At 52.6% G+C, this 10,949-nt stretch overlaps 2 protein-coding genes across 7 annotated transcripts in view; both read left to right on the top strand.

Annotated features, from left to right (window-relative positions):
- Positions 1-1,375: 1,375 nt before the first annotated feature.
- NABP2 (nucleic acid binding protein 2) lies at positions 1,376-7,128 on the top strand. 4 transcript variants are annotated; one of them, XM_086713094.1, is made up of 7 exons: positions 1,376-1,859; positions 3,509-3,610; positions 3,959-4,097; positions 4,212-4,283; positions 4,416-4,497; positions 4,592-4,655; positions 6,599-7,128. In XM_086713094.1, the coding sequence occupies exons 2-7, from the start codon at positions 3,532-3,534 to the stop codon at positions 6,796-6,798; spliced, it is 636 nt and encodes a 211-aa protein (XP_086569220.1). In that variant the 5' UTR covers positions 1,376-1,859; positions 3,509-3,531; the 3' UTR covers positions 6,799-7,128. The 4 variants fall into 4 exon arrangements, with proteins under 4 accessions (XP_086569220.1, XP_025782430.1, XP_086569221.1 ...); XM_025926645.2 differs by lacking the exon at positions 1,376-1,859 and adding an exon at positions 2,980-3,089; XM_086713095.1 differs by lacking the exon at positions 1,376-1,859 and adding an exon at positions 3,142-3,176.
- Positions 7,115-10,949, top strand: part of SLC39A5 (solute carrier family 39 member 5) — a 5,830-nt gene continuing 1,995 nt past the window's right edge. For 2 of the 3 annotated variants that reach the window (XM_086713091.1, XM_025926861.2), the window contains exons 1-6: positions 7,248-7,396; positions 8,070-8,178; positions 8,380-8,734; positions 9,247-9,430; positions 10,259-10,421; positions 10,599-10,768. In XM_086713091.1, the coding sequence (XP_086569217.1) occupies positions 8,451-8,734; positions 9,247-9,430; positions 10,259-10,421; positions 10,599-10,768 (801 nt within the window). In that variant the 5' untranslated portion in view covers positions 7,248-7,396; positions 8,070-8,178; positions 8,380-8,450. Of the gene's footprint in view, positions 7,190-7,247; positions 7,397-8,069; positions 8,179-8,379; positions 8,735-9,246; positions 9,431-10,258; positions 10,422-10,598; positions 10,769-10,949 lie in introns of those variants that run through there. The other variant, XM_086713093.1, reaches the window with a different exon arrangement.

Here is a 10,949-nt window from a genome sequence, read left to right as displayed (position 1 = left end):
AAGCAGGTGAGGAAATGCTTGAAAGAAGCTTGGTTCCATTTTAATTACTAGGAACCAGGCCCAGCCACAAAGTCGGCTGGACACACAAGGTAGTACCACTATCATATCACTCAGATTCCCTAACACTAGTCTACCCCATTCCTATCTGGAGGGAAACTATCAGCCAGCAACACTATCAGTTTCTTGTCCTATTGTCAGTCTCTAAAACCACCTGTATAGGAAGTGATTAGACTGTCACTATCACAGCCCATCCCCCATGAACAGTGGCTCCTTAATAGCCACACTTGTTGTTAGGTGGAATGAAGTCAGTTTGTGAATGGGGAAGATGTCTGTCAGTCCCTCAAGCAAAACACTCTCACCTCTCTTAGTTTTCTGCTCCTTCTCCAGCCCCCTCCTTCCCACTCCCCAATTTCACAGAGTTCTGGGTTGGGGAAGGCTTTCCGGTGAGCTGCAAACCCAAGGAAGGGATGTAAGGAATGTGAGATTCCTTCACGGAGGGGGGGAGGGGGAGGGGGGGAAGGAATGGAGAAGGAAGACAAGGCTGCCAAAGACAAGGCACGGGAGAGGAGCCAAGCTATGGCGCTTGGAGGGCGGGGGTTCAGGTTCCGCCACCCCTGCCCAGGCTGGCCCCCAGAATATTCCCTTCCTCCCCTCTCAACCCGTCAACACTGCCCATTTAAATACCACGTTGCAACCCCAGGTCCCTTCTTTCCTGTCCTCCAGCCAGCCCAGACCCCCTCCCGCACTTAAGGCTACCCTACTCCAATGGACCTCCCCCGCAACCCACCCTCCAGCGTCCCTTTCTCACCTCCCGACTCCTCCCTATCCCTGTTCCCTTGCTCCATTTTTCATCTTTACTCCTAACCCTTCTCCTGACCTCCAATATCTCGAACCCGTGCCCCAATCCCGGTGGGACATCGCCCCCTCCCCTCCCACACCCTCTTTTAGGTGGGAGCCGGCGCAGGCGCAGTACGCACCGCCCTGGAAGCGGTCTGGACTCTCCGTACCCCGGCCCGGCTGGAGCTGAGGCCGCAGCGGCCACGGAATAGCTCGGGTGCCGGGTCCCAGCCTTTCCTGGGAGGGGAAGGGGAAGGGGAAGGAGAGGAAAGGTTCCAACCACTCGTCGCCTTGTGAGACGGATCCCTTGCCCCGCCTACCACTGCTACGCAACCCGGCGGAATCTCGTCACCAAACTCCGCCTCTCTGTTTAACTCGGACCTAGACTAGACGCCAAGAGCGACCAACGAGGAGGGAGGAAGGTTAGCCGGGCCTCCTCTCTACACCGGAAATCTTTATGATCCCAACGAGGACTATATAGCCATCTGGGAGGGAGAGCTCTATGTTCTTCCCATCATGAGTGTTGGGGGCGGAGCCGGAGGCTGGCTCCCGGGAGGCAGAGGCTTCGCTTTGGAGAGGTGTACGTGTCCCATCTCTTAAAGTTGATGCCACGAGATGCGAGATCGTTGCGAGGAGGCTGGCCCGCAGTGTGACCTGCCATCTCCCGTTACTAGAGTGGTGGTCAGCATCCCGGAGCCTCCCGAACCTATGACTTATAGTCACGGGAGTGGATACGGCGACCACGGGTGGAGAATTGGAGTGTCTAAACGCAAAGCTTTAATCTAAGGTGCCCAACGGGTTCCCTACCTCTCCTCGCCGCACTCCTGTTGTGTCTACGTTGGCTCTCCGGACACTCATAGAGTTCCCTGAAGCACCTAAGGGCAGGGAAGGGAGATAAAATGTCCCTCTTCCTAGGTTGTGCCTTGATTTCCCTGGGATACGACACCGTAGTTGAGGGGTGTGGGCAGGAGAGAACCTGGGATCCGAGGAAAATCAAGGCGGAGCCTAAAGCTCTCTAGAAGGTAAGGGATTAATTAAACCAAAGCATTACAACTACATGACCTCTTAAGCTAATCTGATATTAAACAGTATTTGTTATGGATATTCGCTAAACAAATGGTAGTGCTTTGTACATATGTAATTGGTTTATACACAACATTACAGAACTAGAACCTTTTGTTGATTTTCTAACAGGTCCCAAGGGGAACTAAAGTTTTGGGCCTCCTCTGTTAAATCCTCTGGGGTCTGGGAGAGGAGGCGGGCCAGACCCTGGGATCTAGTGAGATAAGTACATTAGGAAGAGGTGTCTTTCAGACTCTGGGAGAGACTAATGCAAATGCTGTTCTCTGTGCCCCGGGTTCCATTGTTTCAAAAAGGGTGTCTGGCTCTGGTGTGAAGGCCACTTTTTCCAAAACCCTGACCGCGCTGGGTCCTGCATTAAAAATGAGGACCCCAGGGGCGCCTGGGTGGCTCAGTCGGTTAAGCGGCCGACTTCGGCTCAGGTCATGATCTCACAGTCTGTGAGTTCGAGCCCCGCGTCGGGATCTGTGCTGACAGCTCAGAGCCTGGAGCCTGTTTCAGATTCTGTGTCTCCCTCTCTCTGACCCTCCCCCGTTCATGCTCTGTCTCTCTCTGTCTCAAAAATAAATAAACTTTAAAAAATTTAAAAAAAAAATGAGGACCCCAAATCAGGAATAGAGATAAGGATTATAGCAGTGGGAAAAGAAAGTACCTGTGTGCTAAGCACTGCCTTTTATATAACTTACGTTTTCTTGTATGCAAAATGCAATTACATATTTAAGAATTGTCGAGAAAACAAGTGCGGAGCCTGTTTCAGACTTTTGACCACCGTGTTCCAAAACCTCTGGTCCTTTCTCCAGTGTCATGTCTTAAGGAGAAAATTTCAGAGCCTAGGTACATCCTCCCAGTAAAGGAAAGGAAAAGTGGGACTCGAGGCGCCTCCTGGTGGTCAATCTTTCTCCTGGCCAAGCCAACCACCTACCAGGCTCCTTTAATACCTAAAATCCGCCCCTTTTGCGGCGCGTGGATCTTGGATCCCGGTTGGCTGGGCGGGGTCCAGCGGCGGGCGCGGGGCGCGCCGGGACAGTGCTGATTGGTCGGAGGCGGCCAGCCGGAAACTTCCGAGAATGTCCGTACTCCCGCGTTCCACCGCGCTGCATCCGGCGGCAGCGGGGCCTGTGGCTCCCCCTGCGGGCGGCTCTGCTGCGTGCACTGTCTGGCCTGCGGGCTGGGTGGGTGGTGGGTGGTGGGCTGTGGGCGGGGGAGGGGATGGACCGAGTCCTGAGTTGTCCGGATGAGGGTTCGGGAAGGTTTGGCGAGTAAGATTCCATTCCTTGGGTCTGCACCAGTTTCCCTACCAACCCCCCCCCCCCCCCCCCCCGTCTCCGTCGGCTCCCCGACTTCTGGGCTTGAGACTGAAAGAGCATCCCGGGACGGGGCCTTCCAGTCCCGAAGCAGCCTATACAGAGACCCTGAAATTCTGATCTTGAAGTTGGAGGCTCCTGGGGAAGTTGGTTTATAACCTTTTAGAAGAATTAGAGGATTTGCGGCTGCCTGACCCCAGCCTAGTGTGGTAGGTAGGCCTTGGGAAATGGAGCATAAGGGCAAAGACTCCAAGCCTTGAGCCATCATTCCCCTTTCCCCCTTCTAGTGTAGTGCGGAGGCTCGGGCAGCATGACGACGGAGACCTTCGTTAAAGATATCAAGCCTGGGCTCAAGAATCTGAACCTCATCTTCATTGTGCTGGAGACAGGTGGCTATTCTGGGATGGTGGGACCCCTGCGCGGGGGTTCTCAGGGTTGGGGAGGGGGCAGGAGGGGAAGAGCATCACCTCCTCTGTTAACTAGCTACCGGGATGTCAGGGTGCACCCCAAAACGCTGCTTACGCGGAATCTCCTACACCCTGGCCTGGAGAGTTGTAGTCGAGTGCAGAGTAGATGGAACTCGCCAGACCCAAGCCTCCAGCGCCACTCAGGCCTCTTTCCACTCAGTGCCCTCTCCATGGTGCTGTCCCTCCACTCCCCCTCACCCACCCATATCTAGATCTCATCCCTCTGACCCTCTCTTCACCTCCACCCCAACATTTGTCTGTTCCCTCCAGGCCGAGTGACCAAGACAAAGGACGGGCACGAGGTTCGGACCTGCAAGGTGGCCGACAAAACGGGCAGCATCAATATCTCTGTGTGGGACGACGTGGGCAACCTGATCCAGCCTGGAGACATTATTCGGCTCACCAAAGGGTAACTCCTGGTTATTCCTGGCTATCCAAGGCTAGTAACAGTCAAGGGGGTTAGAGTTAACAGTCCCTATAACTCTTCTGAGTACTCTGAGTCCTACTTTTCGTGCCCCCACAGGTACGCTTCAGTATTCAAAGGTTGTCTGACACTATACACTGGACGTGGGGGTGATCTTCAAAAGATTGGAGAGTAAGTGTTTTGGGGATTGGGATGCAGAAGCACCAGCCAGCATAAGGGCATATAGTCCATGTCTTGTATCTAGACCTTTCTCAGGCCTCCAGAGGCTGGGTCTGAGGCTTCAACTAATTTCTCCCTTTGCAGATTCTGTATGGTTTATTCTGAGGTTCCTAACTTCAGTGAGCCAAACCCAGAGTACAGTGCCCAGCAGGCACCCAATAAGACGGTGAGTCCCATGGCCTTGGTATGGGGAAGGAGGGTATGTCCAGCCAAGAAGCATGGTAGGGAACAAGGTCTGAGTATTTAATTTGTGCCTTCAGGTCCAGAACGACAGCAGCCCTACGGCTCCCCAGCCTACCACCGGACCCCCTGCCGTTTCTCCAGGTAAACCTTTCCCTTCCATCCGCTGGTTCTCTCCCTAGCATGGAAAGATGCATTGCCCTCATCCTTTTTCCCAATTTGTCTTCTTTCCATGTATCCCCTTCCACCTAATTCTCCCAGTTCTTTTGCAAGTCCTTGTGGGGAAAAGATTTGGGGACCTGTTTCTGTCACTGATAGAGCTCTGGTACTCTTTCGCCACTACCACTCAAGGACACAAATGAAAACAGTTTATCCAACAAGACTGCACTCCTTTATTCAAGCTTGTTTCTCTCTGCTTCTTCTCTGGCAGGTCCTTGCCCTTTCCCCCTTGTCCTTTTGACTCATTACATGGCTCTAACATGGATGTATATGACTTAACATGCAGTCTACACTGTACAGAGTTAGGGCACCAAGTAGTTCCCTTTGGGGAGTCACCACTCTTCTTGAAACTAAAGACCCTTCTTCTAGCCTGTGGACCTCAGGATTATGATTCTTCCATCTGATATACTCCAAGACCCTGTTTTTTGGTCTCTTGCTTTTGATTAGAATCACCCACCAACACCACCTCCTTTGTCCCCTGGCTTCTCTTTAGGAACTGGGTTTCACTGGTCTTTTTCTCCTTCTGGGTAATCTCCCGGCTGAGCCTACTACTGCCTGGGTGTTCGACTCCTCTTGCCTCTGATCTGTGTCTTAGGTTTCTCCCTGTGACACTAGGCTTCAGGCTGCTTCTACCCTTGCTCAGTCTGTGTCTACATCCCTAGTTACCATGGTTTTCAGAATTGTTTGTGTCAGAACCACTGGGATCATGGTTTTTTTGGAAACACCATGAAATAACATTTAATTCCACCATAAAAATCAGCATCCATATTTTCACTGGAAAATATGACTGTTACATATGTCCAGGTCTCCATAACTATAACTTATAAAAAGTATTTTAAATAAGGTACATTTAAGCCTGTTTGGCCCTAATGCTCATTTGCCAGATGTTTGTTCACTTTGTTATCTGCTAACAGGTGCAAAAGTCTTAATAAAAAGCATGTCTGGCGTAAGAACTTAACATTAACTCCCTATGTACTCCTAACTTTTTCTGTGAATTGGGGAAAAGGCATTATTTTTCCATTCTGGCAACAGATATCTTAGTCTGGTGGAACAGCCTGGGTCCAAGCAGATATGTGGTTTAAGAATCACCAGCCTATGACTTCTACCCCTTTTAGGGCTCATAGTGCCGTCTGTATAAGAGAGGCAGGTCTCTGTCTTCATTTGACAAACATAGATGAGGAATGCCAAGGAATAAAAACACAGCACCTGTCTTTAGGAGCTTGTAGTCTATAAAGGAGATGGTCCTACAGATGACACACTGGTAGGGGCAAGGGTAGTGATGTGCACAGTTGTAGGAGCTCAAGGAAATCATCTCACACACCTGGCTCCAATCAAACATGTGAAATATACACCAAAATGTTACTTATCATTTTGAGGGTGTGCGTAATATTTTTTTTCCCATTCCTATCTTTATTTTCCAAAATGAAAATGTATGTATCATCGTGATACCCACCACACTTTCCTTTTTTAAAGCTGTTTCTTACATAACACAGAAGCTTTGGGTCCTTCCCCTTCCCATGCTTCTCCAGTTTTACAAAGACTTTCGACAAAGGGGCATTTTGTCAGAGGTCCTTAAGCCTAGAGCTAAACAGCGAATGCTAGGTCTGACCTCCATGATACAAAGGTGAATAGAAGAGAAGAATATCACACTAGGATTCACATAGCAACTTCCCAAATGATTGAGTCTTCTCAGGGCTCCATTTGTACAACCCCTGATCTTTGCAACTGGTCCAGCTGGCCTGAATGTGCCGCTGTGCTTGATGAAGACTGTGCTACTCTCTAGGGCACAGAGGGAGGCCTTGGGGATGGACCTCTCTCCTACCTTAGTTTTCTAATTCCTGTGTTTCTTCCCCTTCTCCCACTACTAGCCTCTGAGACCCAGAACGGGAATGGACTGAGTGCCCCACCAGGTCCTGGTGGTGGCCCGCACCCGCCTCACGCACCCTCGCACCCTCCCAGCACCCGAATTACCCGAAGCCAGCCCAACCACACAGCTGCCGGCCCTCCTGGCCCCTCCAGCAACCCTGTCAGTAACGGCAAAGAGACCCGGAGGAGCAGCAAGAGATAGCAAGACGTTCTTCCTCCCTTCCCACCACCCACTATAGCCCAAGTGTCTCCTAGAACACAGCCTTTTACTAGGCTGCTGGCTTGTGGGGGGTGGGAGTGGATAGGCAGTAGTATTTTATCCACTGAATTTCACTGGAGGGGTGGTGAGCAGTTGGCCTTATCCACCCTAAGCCCATGCTCCCTGCCTTACCCAGCTAGATCTGCCTATCCCTGGGGATTCAAGGCCCTCTGCCCTCTTTCCCTTTAGAAACGACAGTCACAGTCTGTTTCTTGTGTGTGTGATGTGGAAATCAAATCGAATCTCTCCTTCCTAATAAATGTTACCACTCTGTACTGGACTCCTTTGCTTTTCGTGGGAAAACGAAGAGGTTAGCAGTCAGACATGTGGGAAAGTGGGGTGTCCCTAGGAGATAGAAGGAAGACAAGTTACAGGTAAGGAAGCCTAGGCAAAGCAGGCCTGCCCCTTTAAGGTAGTGTCCCTCCCCTGCCCCCTCCCTGCAGGTGACCCTTGCCCGCTTGCCTGCCTACCCCCCCACAGCTGGAGCCAAGAAGGCTGTGTCCCCCTTCCTCTGGGCGTCCTTCCAGTCTCCTGCTGTCAGGTAATGCCAAAACCTCGGGCCCCCTGGACTAACTGCCCTAATCAGACTGTGCTCCCCTGATCTTAAGCCAGGTCAGACATCTGCAGGGAGCCCAGATATTTCTTTCCTCTTCCCACCAGGGCTTCCCCTTTCTTGATCATCTATTTCCAGAGCTCTGGCTCTTACTCTGCTGGGACAAGGAGTTGCTAAGAACGCTTTCCTCCCCATGCACCTGGGGTTGCCACTTATCTTCCTCTTCGCCTCTTTTCCAGCTAAGGGACACCCGAATCCCACTTTCCCGGGGATTGTGGGGATGGAGGTTGGAGATGGAGGAAGCCCAGTACCAGATATAAGGTGTGGAGGGTGGGGGTGAGAGTATATGCAGGGAAAGGTTAAAATGGTACAACTGGCTTAGTGGGGTGAGTTATTTAGAAGAAAAGGCCAGGCTCAGGGTTTCCTTAGCCATGTGGCTTTTCCAGGGGCAGAGGGTGGCCCCTCCCTACTCAGGGGCCCCAGCCAAGACTGACCTTTGACCCCCACCCCAGAGACCAGTGAACCATTAACTCCTCTCTGATGTGAACCTTCCCACACTGGCCCCTCCCCTCCCTGACCCCGCCCCAAGGCAGGTGGGCTGGGAGGGGGGCGGCGTTTGTCCATCCCAGCCCTCTATCTGACGTGGCCTCCGTTCCACCAGGGCACCTGGAGGCTGAGCCCCACTCCCCTCCCTGACTCAGGAACCTCTTAGTGTCCACAATAAGGCCTGACCGGGACCTGAGGTGACGACTCTCACACTGCCAATGAGGGTGAGGCCCTGTGGATTGAAGGGGGACAGAGAGGTGAGGCAGGGTTGAGGGGTGGAGTTTGGAGGACAGGATGAGAAGTCAGCTCTGGATCAGGTGAGGGAAGCATTCTGGGTCAAGGAAGGTGTTCTAGAAACTGGAAAACAGAAGGCCTGAGCTGGACAGCAGAGCAGAAGCCCAGGCCCTTTCTCCTTGTTCTTCCAGGGCACAGTCCTCAGGATGTTCCAAGGGGAATAGAAGCCAGAACCAGAGCCTCTAACCCATTGCCCCCAATAATGGGGCCCCCAATGAGTCATCTGCTGGCTGGCCTGTGTGTGTGGGTGGCCTTGGGCTTGGCAGGGGGCTCAGCCCCCAACCTGGGCCCTGCTGAGCAGGAGCAGAACCATTACTTGGCCCAGCTGTTTGGCCTGTATGGGGAGAATGGGACACTGACAGCCGGGGGCCTAGCGCGGCTTCTCCACAGCCTGGGGCTAGGCCGAGTTCAGGGACTTCGCCTAGGACACCATGGACCTCCGGTTGGTCGGGCTATACCCCCAGTTGGAGACAATTCCACATACAGGTACTACTAACCCTTTCTTCCCTTACCCCAAAATGCCACATGCCCACCTCTTCTCACTGCTTGGATCAGTCTCCAGTTGCCAACCTCTAGCTTCCTTAAGTCAGATTTCTGGAATTACAAATGTTTCAAAATCTGACTCCTAGTATTCCTTCAAGGCCCCCTTTGCCTCTACTGCTTTCTAATTCTCTACTCTTCCAGATCCCCGGACCCTCCAATTCTTTGCTCTTAGTCCCAGTGCTCAATGTCTCCAGGCTGACTCGGCTCCCAATTTATAGCATTTTGGCTGCTCTCCCCCCAGCCCCATTTCTCTTACCCTCACACCCCTCATTCCTAGACTCTCCTATAAATTGACAATTCTCAGATCCTTCTAGAATTGACATTCCACGATTTCTGGGTCCCAGGAACTCAAGCTAGTGGCTGGTCTTCCCTTTCCCCCTAAGCACCCTAGGAACCTCAAGGGGAGTTTCTTAAAGAACATGAGTAAGTCTGGCTTGCTATCCCCTCTGCTCCAGATCACAGGACCCTGAGCTGAGTGTGGATGTCTGGGCTGGGCTGCCTCTGGGTCCCTCAGAGTGGGGTGACCCAGAGGAGCCAAAGGCCCCAGCATCGCCCCGTGGGCCAGCCCCCTCTGGCCTGGACCTCTTTCACAGACTTCTGCTGCTGGACCATTCATTGGCTGACCATCTGAATGAGGATGTGAGTCTGTTGATCTCCAGGGTGGGAGTTGGGGGGAGAAGGACTATGGGATTTAGATGGCCTGAAATTGTTTAAAGAGTAATTTAATACAGTTAATTAAAAAAAAAAAAAAACCAATCCAGATGTGATCTTAGGGTATGTTATTCCAAGAGTGAAATACGCTTCTTCTGGGCTCAGCGCACATGAACCCACACCCAAGTCTCCAAGGACAGGTTTAGGGGCCACACTTGGTGGCAAAGCAGAGAATCCAGAGAAGTAGCTGAGGGTAGGATCTGGGGCTGGCTATCTGGAGAGGAAACCTGCAGGGAGTAGATGGCTGTCTTCAGCCAGAAAGGCAGTGAACGTGTTCCATGTACACCAGAGGGCAGCCAAAGCTAACTGTGAAGCAGGCCTGGTGAGGGTGGGCACCCCATCACAGGAAGCACTCAAGCCAAGCCTGGATGAACATGTAACAGGGCTGTTGCGAGGAAGTTGGATGGCATTTCAGATTCTTTCCCTTCTAAGATTCTGCCATGGAGTGCTCTAGTTGTCCAACCAACTCCATCACCAAATCGTTGAAATCATCAGGAGCTTGGGAGGGAGAGAGATGGTGGCAATGTTTACTAGCACCCAACCTGCACTGAATTGAATATTTGCACTGGATTGAATATCCACTAATAATTAACACACACTGATCCTGTGGAGCCACCCCAGTCCCTGATGCACCTGCCAGCATAAGCAAAGGGGATCCTGGAGAGACCCAAGAATCCATACAATGGAAGGACAGACATTAAAGATCACAGTTCTCAGCAATGCCCCAATATATGACCTCTAACTCAACTCCTTTAGTGTCTGAATGGCTCCCAGCTGCTGGTCAACTTTGGCCTGAGCCCTGCTGCTCCTCTGACCCCTCGTCAGTTTGCTCTGCTGTGTCCAGCCCTGCTTTATCAGATTGACAGCCGTGTCTGCATCCAGGCCCCAACCCCAACCCCCTCAGGGGATCTTCTGTCTGGTCAGTGGGTGAGAGTGGGTGGCAGGGTGCCTTGAACCCTGGCAGGGAGTGGGCCCCTGGCCAAGCAAGATGGCTTTGTCGGGGTCCTGCCTCCCTTTGCAGTGTATCTCTGCCCTGCATTTCTTCTGAGGCCCTCCTTCCAACCCTAGCCTAACTTCAGTCCCTGATTCTCCCCAGCCTTGGTTCATAGCGCCCTGGCAGTCCTGCTGCTCAGCCTCCCTGCTCCCCTCTCCCTGCTGCTGCTGCGGCTCCTGGGACCTCGTCTATTACGGCCCCTGCTGGGTTTCCTGGGGGCCCTGGCCGTGGGCACTCTTTGTGGGGATGCACTGCTACACCTGCTGCCACATGTATGTGAAGCCCCTTCCTTGCTCCCTGCCCCGTGATGGGCAGCCTCCACGTACCCAAGGTGTTCCCAGTCACAGGACATCCCCTTCTCATTCCTGTCAGATCCCACGCGCCACTCCCCAACCTCAGCTTCAGCCCACAGCTGCCTTCTAGTAGCGAGTGAAGGCTTGCCACGTCCCACAC

This window comes from Puma concolor, chromosome B4 (assembly GCF_028749965.1).
Source record: "Puma concolor isolate L17-30 chromosome B4, mPumCon1.1.hap2, whole genome shotgun sequence".
Lineage (NCBI taxonomy): Eukaryota > Metazoa > Chordata > Mammalia > Carnivora > Felidae > Puma > Puma concolor.
Note: the sequence above shows the minus strand (reverse complement) of the source record. Positions and strands in the feature narration are given on the sequence as shown.